This window comes from Hippopotamus amphibius, chromosome 13 (genome assembly GCF_030028045.1).
Source record: "Hippopotamus amphibius kiboko isolate mHipAmp2 chromosome 13, mHipAmp2.hap2, whole genome shotgun sequence".
Taxonomy (NCBI): Eukaryota; Metazoa; Chordata; class Mammalia; order Artiodactyla; family Hippopotamidae; genus Hippopotamus; species Hippopotamus amphibius.
Window position 1 is genome coordinate 40,081,348 of NC_080198.1, and position 25,289 is coordinate 40,106,636.

General features: G+C 44.7%; 2 protein-coding genes and 1 pseudogene across 12 annotated transcripts in view; 1 reads left to right on the plus strand and 2 right to left on the minus strand.

Annotated features, from left to right (window-relative positions):
- Positions 1-2,388, minus strand: part of KLHL18 (kelch like family member 18) — a 52,548-nt gene extending 50,160 nt beyond the window's left edge. For 2 of the 3 annotated variants that reach the window (XM_057705363.1, XM_057705362.1), the window contains exon 1: positions 1,958-2,388. In XM_057705363.1, coding sequence (XP_057561346.1) covers positions 1,958-2,086 — 129 coding nt within the window. In that variant the 5' untranslated portion in view covers positions 2,087-2,388. The remainder of the gene's footprint in view (positions 1-1,957) is intronic. The other variant, XM_057705364.1, reaches the window with a different exon arrangement.
- The window catches only part of KIF9 (kinesin family member 9), a 59,275-nt gene continuing 36,278 nt past the window's right edge, over positions 2,293-25,289 (plus strand). For 3 of the 9 annotated variants that reach the window (XM_057705361.1, XM_057705352.1, XM_057705355.1), the window contains exons 1-11: positions 2,293-2,556; positions 3,511-3,753; positions 6,965-7,062; positions 8,220-8,385; positions 10,162-10,268; positions 12,441-12,665; positions 20,296-20,379; positions 20,487-20,579; positions 21,321-21,468; positions 22,593-22,657; positions 24,751-24,828. In XM_057705361.1, the coding sequence (XP_057561344.1) occupies positions 3,567-3,753; positions 6,965-7,062; positions 8,220-8,385; positions 10,162-10,268; positions 12,441-12,665; positions 20,296-20,379; positions 20,487-20,579; positions 21,321-21,468; positions 22,593-22,657; positions 24,751-24,828 (1,251 nt within the window). In that variant the 5' untranslated portion in view covers positions 2,293-2,556; positions 3,511-3,566. Of the gene's footprint in view, positions 2,557-3,510; positions 3,754-6,964; positions 7,063-8,219; positions 8,493-10,161; positions 10,269-12,440; positions 12,666-20,295; positions 20,380-20,486; positions 20,580-21,320; positions 21,469-22,592; positions 22,658-24,750; positions 24,829-25,289 lie in introns of those variants that run through there. The other 6 variants (XM_057705354.1, XM_057705353.1, XM_057705356.1 and 3 more) reach the window with 6 other exon arrangements.
- On the minus strand, positions 15,328-16,228 carry LOC130834720 (craniofacial development protein 1-like; annotated as a pseudogene).

Consider the following 25,289-nt stretch of genomic DNA (forward strand, 5'->3'; position numbering starts at 1 on the left):
GACCCCGCACGTGGCAACTGAAGTCCCGCATGCTGCAACTAAGACCTGGTACAGCCAAATACAAATTAATTAAAAAAAAAAAAAAAGCAGGAGAGAGAGAGACCAAAACAGATTTCGCAGAAGGTCACTGAGCTACTCCTCAGGCTCCACAGAGTAGTTAGACAACCAATGAAATAGAGCTTTCTACAGTCCTGTCCAGCTCTAGCCTATGCCTTTATACTGGTCCTTATGTCCCAGATCCTTGAAACTAATAGTAATTTAGACAGACATTCTCAGCTGGAATCACTCCTGACAATTCATTTGTCCCTTTGAGTGAACAAAAAGTATTTCAATGGAAAAACCAGACAAGCATTTTTATGCTATGGGGTTGCTATCCTTTGTACCTGCATTAAGTGCAGAAGCAAAATGCAATACTTTAACTTATGTAGTGTGACCATTTTACTCTATCACGTCCTTTTTCTCTGTCTTTTAAGCTTTCCCTGGCTTACCCTCACAGCTTAAAGCTTAATTTGAAAATTCACCCCCATTAGTGCTTTTCACCAGTCTCTACTTACCCCAAGTGTTACTGCCACAACCAGATCATTCTTTTGCTTACAAATCTCTAGTAGCCTAGACATCTACTACCATGTAATCAAGGTGGACAAAAATCTCTCATGTATATTCACTTTCTCTGCTTCATTTAGCCCAGCTCATTTTTCTCAAACCCCTTGGTTCCCCACTAAAGATGCTCTCCCTTCTCAGTCCACTTCACTCCTCTCCTGGAAAACTAATCTCCTTCAGGAGGGGTTTAGAGTGATGAAAACCTTAGGCCAGGCATTAATGCAAAGAATACCACAAATTTTCTCATGTAATCTTTATATGAATACTAAGAATTAGGAATCATCCTATTTTTACATTTGGAAAGCTGATGCTTAGAGAGATTAAGTAACTTGCCCAACGATTTTAATCCAAATCCTTCTATCTCCAAAGCTACACACTTAACCATTCTACTTTACTGTCTCCAGAGATCTGACTCAAATATGTGGAAGAGGAAGTTTCTTTAACCCTGTAGAAAATAAGAAGAGCGAAAAGATCTCTGCATAGTTTTATTTTTTAAACAGAGTCCTTCACAGATGTTGACAGCTTTCTAGCCAAAGCCCAACAAGGAAACGGGTTTGCAGCAGCATCTCCCCCTTGGAGGGCTCCACCTGCCTCAGCAGCTTGGCCAAGGAGCACCACAGCATGCCTCTCCAGCAGGAAAGGATGCAAAGCCAGCCGGAGGAAGGCTGGCTCTTACGCCCAAAATGCCAATAGGGAACAGGTGGTTAAGACAGCCCTCGCCCCACGCAGCCCATAGGTCCATTCTCCGAGACCCTCGTCGTGGTGGTGGCGGTGGTAGTGGTGGTGGTAGTGTGCCTTCCAGTGTGGGGCAGAGTGGCTGCCCACCTCAAAAGATTTCTAGATCCGATTTTAAAAGCTCTAAAGAGACAAGGTAGTAATCTAACAGTCAAGGGCAAGCTATGACTCCTCAGGAAAAGCCCACACCTCTACCACAGCGCGGCTAACTTCAAGGGGCACAAAGAAACGTCTATGGTGGCAAGAAAAAATGTTTCCATAGTGCCCATCAGAGTGTAGAGAGAGCCACCGCCCCTTCCTCCATAGAGGAGCTGCAAATCCATTTTCTCTCGTCTGTGTGACAGAATAGGGAGGCGGGCACCCCAATGTCTCCACGCCGAGGGCCTCAGCGGCGCACTCTCAGCCTTTCCTTCTAAGGGCTGAAGGGCTGTCCCTGTCCGTCTCCCCACTCAGCCCCAAACCTCTCTCCCACTCGGCACGTCTCTCTCCTCTACTCGCTCTCCCTCCAACCTCCTTTCCCCACCCCTCTGAGCGCTAACCCTCTCTTCCCCTATCCCCCGCCTCACTTCCCTCCCGATTCGGTCCCCTCGCCCTCAGCCCCGTGCCGCCCAGCCCCCGGTACCTTGAGCGTCACGTCGCACAGCTTGCCCTGCCGCCGGATCTCCTCCATGACGCCGTAGCCGCGACTAGGCAACTCGGACACGGAGAAGTGCACCAGGTCCTCCAGCTCCTCCGCGCCGTCCTCCACCATCTTCCCCGGCCGCCGCGACTGCGCAGGCCTGGCCGGCCGGCTCGAAACCAAGCTAGGCGGGGCGAGGGCGCGTACGGACGGCAGCTGAGAGCGCAGGGCTGCAGTCAGAAGGGCCTGCGCGGCCGCCGTAGTCTCACACCGCTCTGCGCCGGAAGCCCGGCCGCCCCGTTTCCTGGTTCTTGTCCATCCTTCGTTTCCCCGCTACTCCTACCCTGGCTTCGCGCCTGCAGCTGCCGCAGTCTTTCTAGATTAATCGGCCCCATCTCCTGTCCTCCTGGTTCGGCTCTGATCTGACTCGTATCTCAACAGAGGACCGCGACTTCATTTCCGCCACCACCCCGTACTTCCGGAATCTCCGGGCGTCCCGTTGCCACGGCGACTGTGTACACAGCCTGGCAGCCGCGCTTGCAGGGTTTCTGTAGTTGCTAAGGCAGTGATCGGGCTGCGGGAGGGCTCCAGCCTCCGGAGCGGTGAGCAGGGGTTACGCTCGGTCGGGGTGGGAAGAAGGGAGGCCCGAAAAGGGGTGTCCGCCCGGGCGGCGGGCAGCTGCTGGAATCTGAACACCGCTCCACCCGGGAGTCCCGCAGCTTGGCTCGCTGATCTGTGAAACCCGGGCGGAGGAGGGTGCGGCGTCGAGGGGACCCTTTAAGTCTTGCTGAGGCTGAGGGTCAATGAACCTAACTTTCCCTAATCACACGAGGATCCTACGTCGCGCCTGAGGTTCAGACACCTCTGTATTCTGTATTCGTCGGTTTTCCAACTGAACTGGGCTTCGGGATTGCCAGTCCCGGCCCTTCGCTTCACAGATGCGGAAACCACTCCAGAGAGGCACGGGAATGGTCTCAAGGACCATTGCCTCCCAGACTCCACACAGGGGTCCAGCACGTTGGATTAGAAAAGGAGAAAGACCAGTTTGGCCTGGGTCCGAGTCTTTTGTTTAATCCAGGGCCAGGTGCGTTTGGACCCTGTTTTGGGGAGTTCGGATGCTGCTGCCTTTCTGGTGGCTGTAAGTGTTCTCCTTGAGAGCCTCTGTTCTGGACAGGAGTGCTGGAAGATAGGGACCCACCTGGTCCTCTCCTTTTGTCGAGCTTTCAGGGGTGCTTTGTGGCAATCCGTTCATTCCCACCCGTAAAACAAATGAGGAAACTGTGAGCCTTTCAGCAGAGAGGGCTCCTGGTGGCCACTCAGGTTCACTTACTTATACCAGAAATATCTAAGGGTGGTGTCCATGAGACAGAGGCATGTCCCACAAGGTCCTGAGGGAGAAGGACCCTACTAAAAGGGAGAGCGTGGTGAGGGGCTGACGTTGGCTTCTTGCAAGTGGTGCCTGGAAACCCAGTGTCCTCCTGGAAGTGTTGTGGGCTCAGGGGTTGGAGGTGGTGAGGGAGGGGAGTGACATCCTGTGCTCTTTGGGACTCTCTCAGTAGTGACGGAAGATGGACCCACATATGGACATTCAGCCACCCTCTGACTTCCAGCCATGACCATCACCACCAATCACAATTTCTTAAGCACCTGCTCTGTGTTGGGCACTGTTCTGGACTTTGAGGGGGGATTTAAAAGAAATAAAAGGAACAGTCCTGTCCCTCAAGCAGCTTGTAATTCAGTTTGTAAGCTGAAACCCACTCAAATGATGCGGCGTAAGAACGGTAACAAGCATTATTTCAGTAAGTTCAAGATGGCATGGGGTCCCCAAATGTCTGAGTGTTGAGGGGCTGCTGGGTAGCAGACTCACAGGAGGGATGCAGTTAATAAAGAAGGCTTGTCTCAGAGGAATATGACTCCTGGCGTGCCTGGAGCCATGGGCGTGAGCATGGGCAGAATTGGAAACACGGAGAGAATGACTGCATGTGCATGTACATGTTGGCAAATTGCTGGGCAGAAAAGGGGCAGGCTCTGAGGGGAGGGTGACGCTTGGAGCTGGCCTGTGCTGCCCTTGGGCTGTCAGTGGGTAGGGGCTGCCAGGAGGGAGGCTTGGGCAACTGCCCCCAGAACTGCCCTACTTCTTCATGGTGCCTTTCAGAGGGCACCCCAGGCAGCATCTTAACTTCCCTGGGCAGGAGGATGGGCCTTCAGAGCGGTGCGGGGATGGTTCCCAAAACTTTAGAAATTGAGGGTGAGCATTTGCTTGAGCCAGCACACCTCCCTGTGCTCTCCACTTCCCAATAGCCTAGATCAAAGTGAACTTGGAAATGAGGTCATCTCTTCAGTTTCCTCAGTTTGGGAGTCCTGTTAGAGCTATTTGTAGCTTTTATTTCTAAAGTCCAGTTTTGCAAACAAAAATTCTAGACCTGAAATTGGACAAGCCATTATCCTTACTCACCTGAATACCTTTCAGGTTCATTTCCTAAAAATTAAAAGATCTGAGTTGTCCCATAGTAGCCAGGAAAAGACTTCCATGAAATAATTACTTGAGGAATGTGGGAAGTGGACTCACACTCTGCAGTAGGCAAACGTGAAAGTAACATGTTTGCTTATTTAATATGATGTCTGAAGGGTTTGTAATAGGGGTTAGAGTTTTATTTTATCCACTTCATTGAAACTGTAAACTGAAAGGGCAGGGCCTGTCTCTATTTCTGTAGAGATATTTAATACCACTTGATGATAGCTAAGATAATTGCATGAGGAAGTCAAGTGGTCACCACAAGTTGTGTCTAGAAATGTGGAGGGACATTAATATTTTAAAAATCTGGAATCATTTTTATCAGGTAAAACCCATTGAACCTCTTTTAGATAATACACATAAAATGTTAATATTCTTTAACATATGCATTTTAAAAAAGTGAAATAATTAACTAATTAAAAGAAGAAATCTCTGTCTTGCAGGACTTTTCTTTTTACAGTCAAGGTCTTGAAAATTAGCGTTCTAAAAATATTGAACATCTAAAAATATAGAACAGTTTGCAACAGCACAAGCAAGCTATTTTTTCCTTAACAACTGTGATGATATTGCTGTTTTCCCATTTGAAGATGAAATTAAGTCAGCTCCCTGTGCCTCATGTTTCCCTAACTCTTCGTGAATTCAGCTATTCTTTTGCTGGTTGTCTTTTTCTGATGTGTCCAGGAGTTGTCTTTAGCCTCAACTCCTCTACCCCATGAAAGTACAGGTTATTTTAGGGGCAAATGCCTCATTTCTTATTGAACTGGCCCAGCCCTGCCAGGGACATCAAGAGAGAAGTGCATGATGCAGCACACATCCTGACCCTCAGGACTTGTCTCTCTGCAAAGTCTGTTTTGTACTTTGTGGAGCGTTAACTCTAAATGAGTTTTTAACATTCCATATATTCACGGTTCCATAAAAGTGAAATTATTAAAATTTGAGAACCCAGTTTTATCTACATGACCATAAACTACTTGATGCTATTGTTCAAATTATTTTCAAAAAGGAAAAAGAAGGAAAAAAATATTAGATTGAGCTTAGAAAAATTTGTAAAATTAGAAATGTTTCATCTAGAAATAATTTAGAATTATATTGTTAATTTGCCCAATAGTTTTGAACAATTCAGTTATTTGGTATATTTTCATAGAACTTTGTCTTGTTTTCTAATATTACTTAACTAGATTTAACACAATTGATGATAATTACAGATAGATTTAGAATTTTTGTCCTTAGAGTATTCTACATTTTTCTCTCAGTGCTTAATCCTTTGTCATCAGTGTATAAAAGGCACCTAAAGAGCTGATTAAGTTTTAAGTTCCCCTTAAAGCAATAAAAATCAGTGCAATTATTACTTCTATTTAATAACCCTCTTTGCTTCTTCACTCTATATCAATGTTAGAACCAGAATTTACTATGTAATAGTATTAAATATGTTTACACAGGCGCTCTCAGGAGAGAGCCTCGTGTGATTTGACCAATAAGACTAATATCCAGTAAAATGTGAGATTTCTTAGTTATCATTAGGAGAGTTGTACAATTCAATTTTTTAAAATGTTTATGAAGTACTTTAGTTGGACAGGATATTAGAGATCAATTAACTCTCCCTGCAATACAACAATCCCTTTTGTAGCATCTCTGCTAGTTGGCATCTTGCTTGACTGTTTATGGTGTTTATGGTCCTTACTTTGAGAAAGTCTTTTCCATCATAGGAAAAGTCTACATAATAATAAGTTTATTTACCTAAATCTCCCTCCCTGTCACGTATATCTGTAAGCTTTCATCCTATTTGATGAAGCTACATTCAATGTTTATTTTAACATTTTATTATACATGGTAATTATTTATGATAGTATAAATAAAAGAATACATATGTGTGCCTGCCTGAAAGAAAATGATGAGAATATACATAGTTAGGTTTTAGGAGAGGCAGAGGAGGTAGGAGACTGAGATTTTTCTCTCAATGGAGTGGCAGAGAAGAAAGAATATTTGACTATGGGCTAGATTAAATATACTAACAGGAAATCCTTTTCTGATCTAAGTTAGACTAACAAAGATAGAGGAGGAGGTGCTACATCTGAAGTGAGGTATATTAATTGCAAAAGAAAATTAGTTCTAATGCATTTCATAGTCAGTATTTTAGACGAAAATATAATGAATAAGGCAAAGTATAGGTGGACTCTGGGATACAGAACATCTCTAGGAACCACATCTAAAATTAGGCCACTAAAGGGAACTTTCTTTTTGCTCTGTATTTCAGTCTCTTAAGGGGTTGTTGGTGGAGAGTGGTGAGGCACCCTATAAAACAGGAAGTACACAGACTTGTTGAGCAGCGTCCTGTGGGCAAAGCACTGAAATTCTAGGGGGCAAAAAGGAAGACTAGCTGTCAGGAAAACATGCACCACACATCATGTTTTCTGATCTTCTTGATGAATGACACCTCACTTCTAATGGTTGTTGGAGGATGACTACTGAAAGTTTTGCTGTTTTCTTCTTTTTAGCCAGAATGGATACTAGGAAAAAAGTTCATGCGTTTGTCCGTGTCAAACCCACTGATGACTTTGCTCATGAAATGATCAAATATGGAGATGACAACAAAGTAAGTAAACTTACCAAAGGGAGGGAGAAACTCTTATGGAGAGAACTGGAAAGATCTATGCATCCCCCATGTCCCCACCACTGTCCTGAGAACTTTTCTGAAGCCTGTGACAGGCTTAGGACACCTCAAGAGTATGGGAAGTTTTCATTCAGCACACATTTGTGGATCTACTATGGGCAACATTGGAGACATTGTTTAAGGATGGAATTCAAAGGTCAGCTTCTCAAGCTTCAAAGGTCCTAGCAGTCAGAAAGAAACTCACATGCAGCCCTGTGAAGTGCACCCTGCTAGACATGGATTCAGTGACCAGCGAAGCACAGAGCATTTAATGTATGAATAGACCAAACCTCTCTCTGTTGATCTTAGTTTTTCTGCGTGTGGCCGTGTCTTGGCTTCTGGATGAAGGCAGCCAGTATAAGATTCCAATGAGAGTCTGTTTACATCAGAAGTCCCCATTTTGAAGATTGGAATCTACCATTGACCTAAGCCCATACGTTCCTAAATTAGCTGCCGCCACAGTGGCTTCCTATGGAGGGAATGTAAAAATGAAAAAAGATTTTTAGAAATCTTTTCATCTAAAAATCTGTTGATTACAAGTAAGTAGGCACCCTCAATTTAAAACCAGTGAGTAACTGTGTCTGAGCAGTCCAGAGCCTTTCCTGTGGCTATCATTTCATCATTGCTCACATGGGCCCATAGTATGTGTGTGGGAGTAGGCGCTCACCATAGTGCTGAGGGAGGCCTCACCACCAGTCACCAGGGAGATGGGGCTCAAGCCCAGGCCTCCATCACCAAGACCACTGTTCTCTCTGGCCTAATTCAAGGCCTCCCTGTGCTTATTGAATTTATCTAAAACCTGATTAATGAGGATGCGATAAATATGCTTGACCCTACATCATAGATGGGAGAACCAAGACAGACTACACCAGGGTGAGATGCGCTAAAACCAGCAAGTGCTCCAGTCTCCTGATCCTTCCACCTTGAAGGTGTGTGGCCTCACTGCAGGAGCTTTCTTCCCCCATCCCAAAGGTCATCCAGAATATGTACAAGTCCCTGTTCTTCCTAAAGTTCACCTCCTTTGTTTCCTCCAGGTCAGACCTTGGCTACCAGTGACTTTTTATACCAGTTTCTTAACAAGTATCTCTCTCTCTTCCTAGACCATTGATATTCACTTAAAAAAAGATACTCGGAGAGGAGTTGTCAATAACCAGCAGACAGACTGGTCATTTAAGCTGGATGGAGTTCTCCATGATGCCTCCCAGGACTTGGTTTATGAGACAGTCGCAAAGGATGTGGTTTCTCAAGCCCTCAATGGCTATAATGGTAATTTAGTTAATTAACTGTTGTTTTACATAAGAACCCATGGAACCCCCACCCACCCAGGAAGAGGTACAAGTATTTTATGGTGAATAAAATAAAATACAACTTCACTTACTAACTTTTGTTTGCTTCTTTGTCTGTCTCTATGTTCTTATGGTGAAAAACTTATTTGCTTGGTGATGCTGTGGGCATGGTTTGATCCATGGTCCTGGGATCCTACCTTCATTAAATGACCCCTATAGGTCATGGGGATTCAACTAATAACCCGTTTCAAATCCCTTGAACATTAGTTTTGAACATAATGTCTTTATGATAAATTTGATGGAGTCAAAACATTTTTATCTTGGCTACCTGCTGCAAGCTATTTCCATTCATTCTCCCAGCACAATCAATCTGGTCTATTCTAGTATGGCATTATTTACATATATCACTAAAAACTTGAGTACAGTTTGATTTTCTTAAAAGCTTAACAAAAAAGCTTTCTTAACAAATTAAAATTTATTGGGAAATTTTTACAAACTTGTTCAGTCTAAGATTGTTTTAAACTCTTAAAAAGATTTAAAAATACATAGAGGGACTTCCCTGGCAGTCCAGTGGTTAAGACTAGAATGTTCCCTGTTTGCAAGACTTAGGTCTTCTGTTTAAAAGTCCATTGAGTGTAGATGTCTAAACGTTGTAATGTATCCTATGTGTGATACACAGGTGTGGTCCTCATTGGTCCTGAGGAAGTAGAGGCAGAGAAGCTAAGGCCCAGGGAAGCTAAGAGTCGTGGGCTGTTAGTAAAGTGGAGCCACAAATGGGCTCTGAGTCCCAGCTGGCTCAGGACTCCTTCCTGCACATTTCTGCAGGATTAATAGACACTGCTTCTGACTTAAGCTCAGATGCTGAATTGAGGCCCCTTGAGTAAAACCTACCAGTCCCATGAACTAGAGCATTCACGTGGCAAAGGCCAACACTGATTTCCACAGGCCAGCATTGCCCAGGTAGATCTGCTGTGTAAATGCCCAGAAGCAGCCTTTGAGTTGGGTCTGGCTCAGGCTGCCCAAGCCAGGAGGAAGAGCAGATGGGAACCGGAGCTCAAGGGCACTGGTTTGTGTCCCAGAGCCTGGTGATGGTACACCTAAAGCACGAGAGAGGGGCAAGTGAAAGTTCCCAGAGCAGGCAGTGGGACAGATCAGGACTTGGTCATGGTGTTCCTTTTCTGAAAGTGGCCTGGGACCAACTAGCAGCCTTTAAGTCCAGTGGGAACTTGCAGTCTGCAAAGAATTTTTACCACTAACAGAAGATGCCCTTCCCACTGCCATCTCTTCCTGGGGATTTTGAAAGCCCTTCTTTCCTCCTGCCTGGGCAGCCCCATAGGGAGGCCAAGGCCTGGGAGCCTGGCTGTTCATGATCTTGCTAAAGAAGGGGTGAGTTCAATGTTCTTATCTCCCTCATCTTCCTGGGAAAATTCCTGGTTCCTCTGTTCCCTGGAATTCCCTGCTATCCTCAGAAGCCCTAGGATCAAATCCGCTCTGGATCCGAGAGGATCAGAGAGGAAGCAGTAGAGCACTACGTGGTCCACAGATTCAGAGTAGCTGTCTGTGTTTTGACCATTTATATCCTTGTTTCCTTGCCCACCCACCCTCCATGGCAGGAATTCCTGATGTCCTTGGCTGCTCCTGATGGCCACCTTCACACCAGGGTTCTGGCTGGCACTGGGCAGCCTGGGGGATGGGAGAGCTATCCTTGGAGCTGTTTTCCTGGATGTCACCAAGACATGTTTTGAAATGTTTGCAGGTACCATCATGTGTTATGGGCAGACAGGAGCTGGCAAGACATACACCATGACGGGGGCAACTGAGAATTACAAGCACCGGGGGATCCTCCCTCGTGCCCTACAGCAGGTAGAGAGTGGGCCCGTGGGTGGGCTGCCACCCAGGGTCCCCTCTCTCTACCATAGATGCTGCCCATCCCAGACCAGCTCCTGGAGACAGTGGAGTCCAGGCCTCAAAGGAGTTGCAGCCTGTAGGGGAGACAGGTTACACATGGTGGGGGGTGTGTGTGTGTGTGTGTGTAAACCAGGAGTTCATGTTCCAGACTCTGACCTATGCCCACGCTAGGCCTGTTTCTTCATTTGTGAAAGAGGGAGTTGGATGTGCTGACTGGCTTCTTGCTGCTCTGATGGTCTATGACCCTGTAATTGAGGATTTGGAGGTCCTAATCCTATTCCTTCCTGGTTTTAATGAGGGAGATATGAACCCTTGCAGAGCTTCCTTACTGGCCTGCTCTGGATTCTTCCACCACCAGAGCCCCAGAAAGAACAAAGATAAGAAGCAGGGCACGACATGAGCTTTCAGGACAGAGTCAGCCTTAGGGGTCTGGGAAGTATGACTGAAGACAGGACAGAAGGGCCTTCCTTTGGTGTCTGCTAGCCTGTGTTCTGTGATGACCCTCTTTTTGAAGGAGGGAGGCAAAAGACTGTTCCCTAAAAGCATCTTGAGGTTTTACAGCCCTGTCCTGTAAGAAGTGTAGATGTCCCCCTAGTGTATAATGATCCATGCTATAATTTTTTGAAGCAATATCCTTAACATCCCACTGTCAAAGCTTCAGTATCTCAGTATCTTAGACTTTAACAGTCTAGCCCAGGGACTTTCCTGGAGGTCCAGTGGTTAGGACTTTGGCTTCCAATGCAGAGGGTGCAGATGTGATCCCTGGTTGAGGAGCTAAGATCCCACATGTCTCGTGGCCAAAAAACCAAAACATAAAATGGAAGCAATATTGTAACAAATTCAATAAAGGCTTTAAAAATGGTCCACATCCAAAAAAAAAAATCTAAAAAAGAAAAAACAGTTTAGCCTAGTGCTGTCCAATAGAAATATAATGTAAGCCACATATACAATTTTGGGTTTTCCAGTAGCCACATTTTAAAAAGTAAAACAAGTGAAATTAATTTTAAATAATATGTAATAATATATTTTATTTAACTCAGTATAGCCAAAATATCATTTCCACATGTAATCAATATGAAAATTATTTAGATAGTTTACATTCTTTTTCCTTGTACTAAGTCTTTGAAATCTGGTATCTATTTCACACTTACAGCCCATTTCTTTTTCTTTTTTTTTTTTGGCCGCACCACACAGCATGTGGGATCATAGTTCCCTGACCAGGGATTGAACCCCCGCCCCCTGCATTGGAAGCACAGAGTCGTAATCACTGGACCGCCAGGGAAGTCCCCATTTCAATTTAGACACTAAATATTCATCAGAAATAGTTGTTCTGTATTTAGATTTCATGAAATTTACAGTTGAAAGGGTAGATTTATAAACCCAAGTTGTTCCAAGTGTACTTAAACGTTTTCCCGATAACTGAATTTAGTATTAGTTTTTTAGTTAAAATTAAATAAAAGTTAAAATTCAGTTCCTCATTTGCTAAAGCCACATTTCAGGCGCTCAGCGGCCACCTGTTACTAGTGTCTAGCAAATCAATAGCAAAGATCTAGCCTGTTAGAGCAAGGGGAGACTTCAGGGATCACCCAGCCCAACTGCCCACTTAACAGATAAGAAAGTTAAGGTCCAGAGAGGAGAAAAGACAAGCCCAAAGTCACCTGCTGATAAGCGCTGGGGAGGGTATTAGGAGTCGAGAAGGCTGAGTTCTGGCTTGGCTTCTTCCCTTACTAGCTGAGCCACCATAGATGCGTATGGCCCCTGCCCTGCTTCAGTCTCAGTGGTGTTATGAGAGTAGAATTAAATAACGGGTGTGAAAGAAGCTAACGTGGTGAAACCCCACAAAACAAGAGCTCTTCACCCCAGAGTCCCTTCCATTCATCAGGCCTCTACTTCTTGAGACTGTACATGTGTTAGCCAATTTGTAAGTCAGACCTCAAAAAAACTACAAGATGACAATGCGTACCACCTTATGGCCTGCTACCACTAACTGATTGATGGTGGCCGTCACACTACCTAGACTGTAGGCTCTTCTAGGGCAAGGGTTCCCTCCTGAGGTAAGAACTTGCCTAACACTGGCTGGTCGCTGGAGTTCTGCTCTTGTTGACTGCTGTTTAATCTCCCATCCAGGTTTTTAAGATGATTGAAGAACGCCCCACACAGGCCATCACTGTGCGTGTTTCCTACCTGGAAATCTATAACGAGAGTCTGTTTGATCTCCTGTCCACTCTGCCTTACGTTGGACCCTCGGTCACACCCATGACCATCGTGGAAAATCCTCAAGGGGTCTTCATTAAGGGCCTGTCGGTCCACCTCACAAGTCAGGAGGAGGATGCATTCAGCCTCCTTTTTGAGGTAAGATGATCAAGTCTGCGGGTTGCTTCCTCCTTACCTTTCCTCCTTCCCTTCTTTCCTTTTTTTTCTTCTCCTCTCTCCTTCTTAGTTTTTTACTTACTTTGATAACCGGGATGAAAATTAATATATGCTTATTTAGCAAGTTCAGATAGTAATGGAAAAATATAGCAGCAAAAAAAGAATTCACTCATCTGTTTTCTAGATATGGCAACAATAACATATTTTGGCTTATTTCCTTCCAGTCTTTTTTCTCGTGAAATTTTTTCTTTACTTAGTTGAAATTGTCCTTTTTTTTCAGTTAACATTAAATCTTGGGCAACTGTGGTATAGAAAAAAATAAGAATTAATGTCCTTGGTATATAAAAGCTCTTACAAATCAGTAAAAAAATTCCCCACGATATATCATTCTTTTAAAAATCATGTAGATTAAAACTCTCGTGTATTGCTGGTGAAATGTAAAATGGTACAGCCATTTTGGCAGTTTCCTAAAAATTTAAACATTAATTTTATCATAGGACCTAGCAATTCTACTCCTAGAAACCTACCCAAGAGAAATGAAATGTGGATACAAAGAGTCATACACAGATATTTGTAACAAGATATTCATAATAGCCAAAGACTGGAAATAACCAAAATATTTATCAGCTGAAGAATGGATAAACAAAATGTGGTACATCCACACAATGGAAAACTGTTTAGCAATAAAAAGAAATGAAGCACTGATACATGCTACAACATGGATGAATCTCAAAAAAATGCTAAGTAAAAGAAATAAAAAAGGTCACCTGTTGTACGATTCCATTCACTTTACATGTCCAGATAACCACATCTATAGAGACAGAAAGCCAATTAGCAGCTGCCTGGGAGAGGGGGCAGGAAGTGACTGCATATGGGTCTGATAGAACTTTTTGGAGTGATGCAACATTTTAAAAATAGAATTGTGGTGTTGGTTGCACAACCCTGTAATTTTACTGATTTTAAAAATTATTGAATTGTATACTTAAAACAGTGAATCTTATGGTATTTAAAATATATGTTGGGGACTTCCCTGGCAGTCCAGTGGTTAAGACTCCACGCTCCCAATGGAGGGGGCACAGATTCAATCCCTGGTTGGGGAACTAAGATCCCTTTTATATATATAAAAAATGTTTTATATATATATAAAATGTCAAATAAAACTTTTCTTTTAAAAAGTCATTTAGGTGTCCTCAGGGGTGATTTAAACCTGAATCCCTTGCATGCACACAGAAGAAAGAGCCTCCCAGGTGGCAGCAATGAGGCATTCTCATCTTATTGTTGCTCCTAACATTTCACTGAGAAGAATGATGCTTGCCATAGGTTTTTGGTGGCTTAAAGTTAAAGAAGGTCCAAGTTTGTGAAGAGGTTTTTTTTGTCATGAATAAGTATTTATTTACTCTCCTGACTCGTATGGTAATCATTTCCTTGATCTACCACCTGTGGCACACCACCTACGTTAGTTTTGGAAATTTATATAAAAGGAATCATGTAGGGTGAGTTATGTCTTATCTCTTTTACCTTTTACCTACTTTTTATGTGCAATTCATCTGATGTTGTTGTATATTTTTCACTTTCATCATATTACATAGTGTGAATATACTACAACTTAGTTATCTTTTCTAATTCTGATGGACAGTTGGGTTTTCCTAGTTTGGGGGTATTTCACGCAATGCTACTAGGAACTAGAACTAGGAATGCTTTTGTATGTATATCTGGTGCACATAAGCATGAATTTCTCTAGGTAGAGCAAAGAACTGTAATTGCTGAGTCATAGAGTGTATGTATCTTAAGCTTTCTTAAACAATACCAACTATTTTCCATAATGGTATACTCCCACAACAGGTTATCTGAATTCCCATTATTCTGACCCTAAAATTTTGACCAATCTGGCTGGTGTGTAGTATTTCCCACTGTGGTCCCACTCACTGGTTTTTATTTCCCTGATAACCAGTGAGATTAAGGACCTCATTACGTGTTTATTAACCATTTGGATTTCCCTGTTCATGTCTTTTGTTTATTTTCTTTACAGATGTCTTTTTTCTCTTTTACTTGTTTGTATAAGTTCTTTATGTATTCTGAAAACTAGTTCTTTTTTCAGTCGTGTGTATTACAAATGTTTTCTATTTCCTGTGGGGTTTTTTTTCTCTTGATGATGAACAGAAATTGGGTGAACAAAAATTCTTAATTTTAGGTTAGTTGGATGTGTAATAAATTTCTTGTTTTGGCTTTTTGTGTAAAGAGCATATAAGAGGATTTTTAAAAACCTACTCTGACAGTCTTTCTCCTTTAACTGAAGCATCTCATTATATTTGCACTTAGTATAATTAGTGAAATACTGGGGTTTAAATCTGTCATTTGATTGTTCTTTGTCCTATTTATTTTTCTTTCCTGTTTTGCCTTCTTTTTAATTGGATGTTTTTTATTTTATTTTTTTTGTACTTTTTTATTTTTATTTTTTAAAGGACAAACTATTAAAAGTCAGATGAATGAAATCACGTGAGATCAAGATACAAAGACAGAAATTCAATGTAGAAAAAAAGAGCTTGCTGGGAAACAGTCAATGAGAAACACAGGAAACATTTCATAGACGCACAAAAAGCTCACGTTGTAAACAGGATTAAGCTGCTGTAGGTTCCTCATCATATCAGGGTTTCATTTTGCTCAGCCTGAGATCTCACTAGATTTCAAACTGCCTGTGATCCACTCGATCTAGAAAAGCTTTCTGTTCAATGTACCCCTCCTTCCCTAGATTGTGGATGGCTAGTTCTTCGCCAATGCCCTCTTCCTCCTTGAAGCTCTCCCAGTCCAACTTGGACTTCTCTAGGCTGCTCATCTTCTGCTTCTTGGCTCCAATTTTCCCCCAAATGCTACTCATGCCACTTGATCTCTTTAACCCTGACCCAGCAGGAAGTGACGGCAGGGCTGAAGGGACATTAGCCTGGGGTTTTTCTTCCTCATTTTGCTTGAAGAAGGATTTGGCTTCTTTAGATGTAACATCCACTTCCTTAGTCACCCTGACTTCTTCACTGGCAAAATCAAATATCTTGGTGATTTTAACTTTTTCTTTTTCTTTAAGTTTCTCTAGGTCTTCTGCTTTGACCAACAATTTATTTGAACTTGTCTCTTCAGTCTCCTCTTCCTCTTTTAACTTGTGTACTCGGAGGCACTTTTGATTTGGGTTCTATATCATTGAGGAAGCTGGCCCATAGTTCATCTTCCTTCTTTTTCCTTGCGTCCTCTGACTCAATGCCTTTTTCCTGCTCTGCAGCGGCATCTTCCTCCCCACTACTAATTCCTTCAGATTCCTCGTTGGCATCCTCTTCGTCCTCTTCTTCTAATGAGAGGCCACCTTGTTTTCTCTTCCTGGCCAGAATGCTCTGAGCCTTTCTTTTTTTCCCTTTGGTTTTCTGTGTCTGCGCTTCACCATCCACTTCATCTTCCTTCACTAATTCATTTACATCATCTTCACTATACTCTCCACTCAATGGCACGTAGTCCTCGTCCTCCTCCGAGGTGGAGAAGTCTTCAGAGTTGAATTCCTCCATGTCGCTGCTGCATGGGGCAGACAGGGCCGCAGCAGCTGCCCCCAAAGGCAAAGCTCTAGGGAGAGACCATAGACCTGCCAGGATGTTTTTTATTATACTTGTTTCCCCCTTCACTAGTTTGGAAGTTATATATTCATTCATATTTACATTTTCTCTCTCTCTCATTTATCCTAGAAATAAAACTTGCGTATTTAGTTAATATACACACATACAGACATACATACACAAATAAGTTGTATAACTGGTGAAACCTGAATAAGTTCTGTTGATTATACCAATGTCAATTTCTTGGGTTTGATATTGTACTACTGTTTTACAAGGTGTTAACCCTAGGGAGAGGCTGAGTAGAGGGTTCAGAGGACCTCCTCTACATTTCTTCCAGACGTCCTATGAGTCAAAATAAAATGTGACCTTATAACAAGTATGTTTTGTGATTTGATTGTAAGCTCTACTCCCTTGGCCCTTTATCAGTGGGTCTTCTTTGAGGCTTGGGTTGAGAATATATTACTTTAGAGAATATTTTTTTTCTTTCAGAAGCCTAGGGAACATTACCAATCCAAGGTCTCTTTAAATCAGATGTTTCAGTTGTCAGAAATTATGGATAGTGTATACTTGTGCCCCAGTCTTGTGTTTGGTTGAGGTTGTGATTGTAAATTCTTGGAGTACATATATATATATATTTTACCTCTTCTATCCAGAGATAATGTCAGTGCTGAAATAGTTTCCTCGTTCTCCACTTTCTGCAGTAGATTTTCCTCTCTTTCCCCTTTGCCAGAAGGCATAGACTTCAGGGACATGGATTAGCCGACACTTCCTTTTGGTAGATCCAAAGTTTTTTCTGACTTCATCTGCATGATTGGATTATATAATACTGAGTCCAAAACTGTAACGACTCCCTTCCACAAATATATGTACACACACACACACACACACACACACACAGAAACACCAGTCCTCTGAATCAGAAATCAGACCTTTATTACTCAGCCTCACTGGTAATAGTGGCTGTAGTTATCTTATAGCAGTTTCCTATACCCCAGTTCTCTACAGAGCAACACAGTGAGGGCAGATGTCACGTGTTTACAGAGGGAAGTGGGTGTTTGTACTATTGGAGAGGAATTCCAAAGTTATGAATCTCAGAGCTTATATAGGAGCTGCTACATTTACTTCTCTTCCCCTCTGTGAGAACAGAGAGAGATTGCAGGGTGGGGTGGGGTGTAGGTAGAGACAGAAAGGGAGAATGAGAGAGAGCATGTGCTTTTATTTTGAAATGTAAGTAAATCCTCTCGTAGGAAAGGAGGGGAAGGTTAAGCTTTTGGCTCTGAAGAAGAAAGAAAGGTTCTATCACCCTTTGAATTAGAACATATAGCTTGGGTGGGGGGATGGGAATGGAGGGAGTTGAGGGCAGATACAAGTGGCTCCAGGTCTACCGCCCTTAGAATGTGAAAAGCAAAAGGCTTTGGGAGAAAAAGGAGATATTCTCTATCTTTATAACATCCAATTTCATTTCAGAGAACCACCAAGAAATTTAGCAAGGGCTACCACACAGCACTCAGTCTGCAGGTGCCCTCAGGGCAATAAGAGCAAGGGTTCTAGCTTGCAGTTCCTGGATTCCTGCTCCTGCTTTGTATCTGTCCCCTGGGTACTGGCCAGGTATTTGCAGTCTCAGCCATGCATTCAAAAGGAATTTTTAAATATTCTGTCTATCATCTTTAGGTGTTTTGCAGTAGGAAGGTTTCTGAATACTTAGTCCATTGTATTCCTGGACGGCCCCCTTCATGTTTTGGGCTATGATACAGTGTCAAAGGTGTAGGATTTGGAATTGGGGGCTTGGGCTCAAATTCAGGTCTCTTTCAAGCTGTGAAGCCCTAATGTTGAGCAAATCATTCATCTCTCCAAGCCCCAGTTTGCTCATATAAAAGTGGAGACACTGTTTTTAAACCTATCTCAAAACACTGTTATGAGAATCAGATGGGATCAGGTATTTTTTTAAATTGAGGTGTAATTGACTTATAACTTTACATTAGTTTCAGGTATACAACATAATAATTCAATATTTGTATGTATTGCAAAATGATTACCATAATAAGTCTAGTTAACATCTGTCATCATACATAGTTATACATTTTTTCCATGTGATGAGAACTTCTAAGATCTACTCTCTTGGCAACTTTCAAATATGCAATACAGTATTATTAATAGTCACCATGCTGTACATTACATCCCCGTGACGGGTTTATTTTATAAATATCCTGAAGTGGAATTGCTGGATCATGTGGTAGTTCTTTGTTGTTGTTGTTGTTAATATTTATCTATTTATTTTTATTTTGGGCTGCATCAGGTCTTAGTTGCAGCATGAAGAATCTTTCGATGTAGCATGCAGGCTCTCTAGTTGTGGTATGTGGGCATAGTTGGCCCACAAGCATGTAGGATCTTAGTTCCCTGACCAGGGATCGAACCCGCATCCCCTGCATTGGAAGGTGGATTCTTAACCACTGGACCACCAGGGAAGTCCCTGGTAGTTCTATTTTAAAATTTTTGAAGGGCCTCCATACTGTTTCCCATAGCAGCTGCACCAGATGGGATCAGGCATTTTGAGCTTTGACTACAGGGCCTTGCACACAGTAAGTGCTCAATAGATGCTGTCCAGAAGCATGATTGGCACTGCTCCAGCACTTGTGTTTGGAATTGAACCAGGCACTTTGTTTGCAGCAGTAGTTCCTCAAGGGCCACATCCTTGCTGGGCGATAATGGTGGAAGGATAAATGCGAGGCCTAAAGAGGCTCACAGTGGGGTGGAGAAGGGCGAGGAAGAAACCCATGACAACCAGGGCACAGTGTGGACTGTGCTCCAGGAGTGAAGACACCTGGATGGATGTGGCCAGCATAAGGATAGTCAGCAAAGGACTCTTCATGGAGGAGAGGATACTTCTTTGGCCTTCAGAGGTTGCTTAATTAGAAGCCAGAAAGACAAGCAAAGAGGGCACTTCAGAAAGAGGGGGTGAAGGATAAAGATGAAGTGATCCCTTATACTCTTGGTGGATTGTCATTGAGTTTGTCAGACAGGTAGACAGTGAGAGGCCATGGGAATATAGTCAGGGGGCCATCCGGGCCTCCTCCACAGCCCAGGGCCTCTCCTCCTCTTTGGGGTCTCCACTCTCCCCACGGGAATGTGGCATCATTGATTTGGGGCTTGTTCATAGCACCTCTCAGGGACCTTTAAGGAGACAGGGGTCCCTCCTGCAAGGATCTCTGTCTCTAAGAGCAGCCATTTCCACCACATCTCCTTTTATGTGTATTCTGGTCATAGTGCCTAATCCTGTGAATTAGAGGCAAGGGCCTGCTGTCCTTTTACAGATACAAATTATTGATTTTTCCTAGCTTTTAAAAGTAATACATGTCCACTGTAAAAATATTTGAGAGCACAAGCCTGTGTATTTAAAAAACTCAGCATCAACTGCAACCCAGAAGTGGTCATTATTAACACTGTGGTAGCACCAGCTGTTCATTCTTTCTTCTGTGAATGCTTTTGCATTCCTTGGATTGTACTGTCATGTGATTTTGACTTTCATTTTGGTAATGAGGTATATTACATTGGTTGATTTGTGTATGTGAAACCATCCTTGTTGTGGTGCATAGTCCTTTTATTGTGCTGTTGAAGTCAGTTTGCCATGATTTTGGATTCTGCACTTTTCTGTTATTAAAAACTATTTGTCAGCATTCTTCTGGCTGCATAACATTCCATTGTGCAGATAGATCATTCCCTAATTGTTGGATATGTAGGTTATGATTCAACATTCATGAACATTTTTAAGGCTCTTAATTCTTATTGCCACTTTGCTTTTCAGAAAGCTACTATACAGATTCATACACCTTCTAGCAGTGAGTGAAAATATAGGTCTGGACTCCAATTTGTCTTCTAGTCTACTAGTTTATAAATGAGATTTCCCTAGAAGGCCTGGCTGATTGCAGTGATATAAAGATCACTTCTGTATACTTGAAAAATGACCCAAATGCCTTGTTATTTTAATAGTTCAAAACATTGTCTATGTTTTCCCTCTTCTTTAGGGAGAGACCAACAGGATTATAGCTTCCCACGCGATGAACAAGAACTCATCCAGGTCACACTGCATTTTCACCATCTATGTGGAGGTAAGTGCAAACTTTTTGAATAGCCTGAGAGGGGTGGTCGATTCCCATGGGGCCTGCTCGGTAAGAAGCTTCCCCCTGTGACAGTCTAATCTCTGGGTGTCTCATAGGCCCATTCGCGGACCTTATCAGATGAAAAGTACATCACTTCCAAAATTAACTTGGTGGATCTAGCAGGCTCGGAGAGGCTGGGGAAGTCTGGGGTAAGTGGGGGAAGTTCTTCCTCAACAAACCACGGCCCTGTTTCTGGCTTAGTGCCTATGCACAAGGGCCATCCTTCATTGGGCATTCGTGAGCGCCATCCTGAGCTAGGCACAGTGGAGCTGGAGGGACAGAACTAGCAGAGGTGAAACAGCTGCACCAGAGAGGCAGTTCCTACCTGGGAGGGTTTTTGTAAACATTAAATGAGATGAAGGCTCCTAAATTCTTAGCAAAGTGCCTGGCGCTCAGTCAGTGCTCCGTCAGCGCTCCATGCTTGTATTAGCATTTCTCTGTGTGTGAGTGTGAGTGTTCACACAGTGAATATTTGCATGAATTTTTCATCTCACATAAATATTCATGTATTGTATTAGCATAAGTATTCACAGGAGCCTTTAGATGAGCATTCCTGTGTGCGTTCGTATGAATGTTTGCATTTGTGTAATGAATGAGTGTTTGTATATTCCCAGGATTATTTGCTCAAGTATCTGCACAGATATTCCTATGTGTATTAATAGTGTGACTCTTAAGGGAGTATTCATAGGAATTTTCACGTAAGTATTGATATTCACATGAGCATTCATCCAGATGAACATTTGCACGAGGGTTCCTGTGAGTGTTCATATTAGCCCAAGGTGGAATACAATCCCATGACAGGGAGAGAAGACCCTGGTTCTGGGAAGGAGGCTCTGGCCTGGCCACAGATCTCCACTTGGTCTGACGAGGAACTGACCTTTGGTTTGTAGTCTGAGGGTCGAGTCCTGAAGGAAGCCACCTACATCAACAAGTCGCTGTCATTCCTGGAGCAGGCCATCATTGCCCTCGGGGACCAGAAGCGAGAGCACATCCCCTTCCGGCAGTGCAAGCTCACCCATGCCCTGAAGGATTCATTAGGTGAGGGTATGGTTGGTACACTGGGAGGCGGGACAGGCCTGGCATGTCTGCTACTGGTGATAATGGAATCACTCCCTCCTGGTGGCATGGACTTACCTGTAGCCTTTTCACAGCAACCTCAGACACCTGGAAAGGCGGAATCAAGCAGAGTGCCCTCTAGTGTCCCCCACAACATGCCATTCTGTTCACACCTCAGAACCTTTGCTTAAGCTTTTGCCTCCACAGGGAATACCTTCTCATTTCCCCTCATCCCTGAACCAGCTGGCAGAATCCTTCACCACCTTGAAGATCCAGGTGGAGGGCTTCTCCTGTGATGTCTTCCCTTCTCTACAGCCTCCTGACTGAGGAGCAGGGGCTATGTCTCGTCATCCTCGTGTTCCCAGGCTTTCACATTGAGCCTGATGGCACAGTGGTTGGTGTGTGATTATTAATTGAGTGCCACCCACCCCCCCCATAAGCAAAGCCCTGGCCCATAGGCCTCTGCCCCACCCCAGGCCATCTCTTCTCTGCTTTTTCCCCAGATCCTCTTTTAGGTACATTTGGCAGCTTCTCCCTCTTCTCTCCTTCCCCTTGCCTCCCAGCCTCATGCATGCTTGCGTGCATCCTCTCTGACCCTGTCTCAGTCAGCTCAGGCTGCTAGAACAAAATACTATGGACTGGGTGGCTTAAACAACAGACATCTGTTTCTCACGGTCCTGGAGGCTGAAAGTCTCAGATTAAGGTTTGGCAGGAATGGTTCCTGGTGAAAATTCTTTTCCTTCCCTGTAGATGGCCACTGTCTTGTTGTGTCTTTATATGGTGAAGAGAGAGAGAGAAAGAGAGAGATCAGAAAGAGACAGAGTTCTGGTCTCTCTTTCTTTTTGTACAAGGGCACTAATCCCATCATGGGGCTCCACCCTCGTGACCTCATCTAAACTTAATTACTTCCCGTAGGCCCCACCTCCAAATACCATGCAGGGGTTAGGACTCCTACTTATGAATTGTGAGAGGACACAAATGTTCAGACCATAACAGACGCCTCTCCCTGCACCTCCCCACCAAACCCACCCCACCACCAGCCTCAAAGGAATGTCTTGGCAGAAAACCCACATGGTTCATGGCCCTCTGTGTCTTGCTTTCTGCAGGGGGAAATTGCAATATGGTCCTCGTGACAAACGTCTATGGAGAAGCCGCCCAGTTAGAAGAGACGGTATGTGAAGAGAGCCAGTACGACCGGGTTGGAATCCCTCCTCACGCATGCCAGCACTGGGTAATCTGACACAGTAGCCACAGACATGGTCGAGAGCGGAGGGATCCAGGGGATGAGTCTGAGCCAAAGTTGCTAAACGGGGCCCAGCCAGGATCCAAATACCAAGTACCAAGGTACACAAGCTCTGTCAAGGAAGAGGCAAGGCAGGCGGCAAGCTCAGTGTGGGGGCCTATGTGAGGAGAGAAGGCCAAGAGCCAGCTTTGTGGGGCAAGGACTGCGTTTTCTGGCCCATGCCAGAAATATCTGGCCACTACAGTGGGGAGCTCAGCAAGGAGAAGGAGAAGAAGAAGGTGCAGGGGTTGGATGGGCCCTGGCAGGCATGCTAGGCCTTGGCTGTTTTCCTGCAGGTGGCTGGGGTTGTCACAGGGTTTTAGTAGGAGAGGGCTGTGGCCATAGTTGTGACTCAGGGAGACTAACCCAGCAGCAGGAAGCAGATGACCTGGGGAGGCGACAAGCTTATGAGAACCAGAGGGAGAACTATAAGCTGAGCCAGTGACACAGGTGAGTCCACATAGCTGGGCACCCATACTAGGGCTCCCCGCCTCTCCTCCTTGCCCATCATAATAAATAAGAGAGGTTTGGAAATCTTTCCCTAGACATTTTGCTCAAATGTGGATGTTTAGGGCAGGCTTCAGTCATCTGGAGAATCCACTAGATGAAACAGTTCATTTCCAAGGACACTGCAGGGCAAGGCACTCCTGCAGGACCTCCCAGGTTGATGCATTAGGGACCATCCCAGCTTCCAGGGGGAGTTCTCCTGCCACACACCCAGTGCCTTGGAACTTGGGAGGCCAGAGAGGGGAGTTCCAGCTGACGTGCAGGCAGCATCCCCAGAGGAAGGCTTTAGGCACCTAGTGGTCTCATAGTATAACAAAGCATAAACGAACCCTGAGAGGAGTCATATGAATGTTGGGCCCTCTGGCTGCTTGGTTAGGAAATACGTCCTCCAAGACCATGGAAGACCCTCTCTCCCCTTATCCCCACCCCTGAGATGGTCACACAGGAAGCAGCTCTCCTGGTACCTGCTGTCCCCAGAGGCTTGTGCCCAAACCACCCGGGATGTCTGCCCAGGACTGAACCCACAGGAGCCCTAAGGAACTTCTGGAAGAGTATTGGGTTGGGACAAAGGCATATTAAGGGTATGGAAGCTCATGATTCTCTTCTCCAAATGTTTTAAAATGTCAAAACTGTTCCTGTCATGATTCATGTTGCTTTATGCAGTGACCCTGTATGTATACGAGGGAGTTGTGGCCACACTTCCTGCTGTGCTTACAGCAGGAGTGTCCGATTTCACCCCCACACAGAAGCAACTCCAACTATTGGGTGGGCCAAAAAATTTGTAAGGGTTTTTACATAATATCTTAGGGGGAAACCTGAATGACCTTTCTGGCCAACCAAATATAACAACAGGGACCTCTTCCTGAGGGCTTGCTGTGAGCCAGTTCTATCCAGAGCACATTACACACCTCAGCACTAAGTCTCCCAGTGACCGTGTGAGGCAGCCCTCCCCGACTTTACAAGACCTGTCTGAGGTTGTGCAGTCAATAGGTTGGTGGCAGAGCTGTTAACCACTAGGCAAGACTATCCAATGGAAGAGCCCTCTCAGGCCTTCCTCAGGCTACTTCTGGGTGACCCATCCCCCTTCCAAGTCAGCTTCCCTGTTTCAGCGCTCCGAGTCAGCCCAGCATGGGATGAGGCTGGGACGTCAGGGCCTGCCTCATGTGCCACCGGCAGCTCCTCACTGCCAGGGAGCCGCCCTCCGCTCCTCATGGAACATCACTGCAGTGGGGCTGTTTCCCACGTGCCTGCTTCTGTGGCCGCCCCATGGGCCCCCAGCCGTAATTACCCCTCGCTGGCTGTGCCCCCAGAGGGACTTGGGCAGGAGCCCCCAGACGTCACTCCGTGGGCCCATGGAGCATTCCTCTCTGCAGGGAGGCTTGTTTTCTAGTGGACTCCTTTTATCTGTTTTGCAAATATCTATACCCACAAGTAACTGGCCAAGAATATAGAGGTCTGTCTGCTCTGTCTTTCAGCTGTCTTCACTGCGGTTTGCCAGCAGGATGAAGCTGGTCACCACTGAGCCTGCCATCAACGAAAAGTATGACGCTGAGGTACTAAGGGGCTTGTAGGCAGGCGTCTCACTGTGGGGAAAGCGTATGGGTTTGCTGCGTGGGTCACAAGAGTTGGCTTCCCTTCCTGCCTCGACTAAAGACACTCATGCAGTACTGGGTCAGTCCTTCTCCATTCTGGGGCAGGCCAGTGTTCACAGTCCCTGGAGACCCCCCTAGGGGCTGCCACAAAGGTGAAAGGGCTAGGTCAGGTCCCCACCCAGTTCATAGTGGGGCTTCAAGGCCTCTGAGTACCCTGGGCTTCTGCATGAGAGTCCTTAGAGCTGTTTCTGAGCTAAATCAGTGTGGGCCACCTCTCAGTAGGTCACTACAGAACCTCTTTCCTCCCAGCCTGAGTGATCCCTCCCAGCAAACAAAGCTGACCAATCAGAAGGAATGCTCAGCCTCACCATTAACCAGGGAAATACAAATGAAAGCTTTAGAGGAATTTCCACCCTCAGACT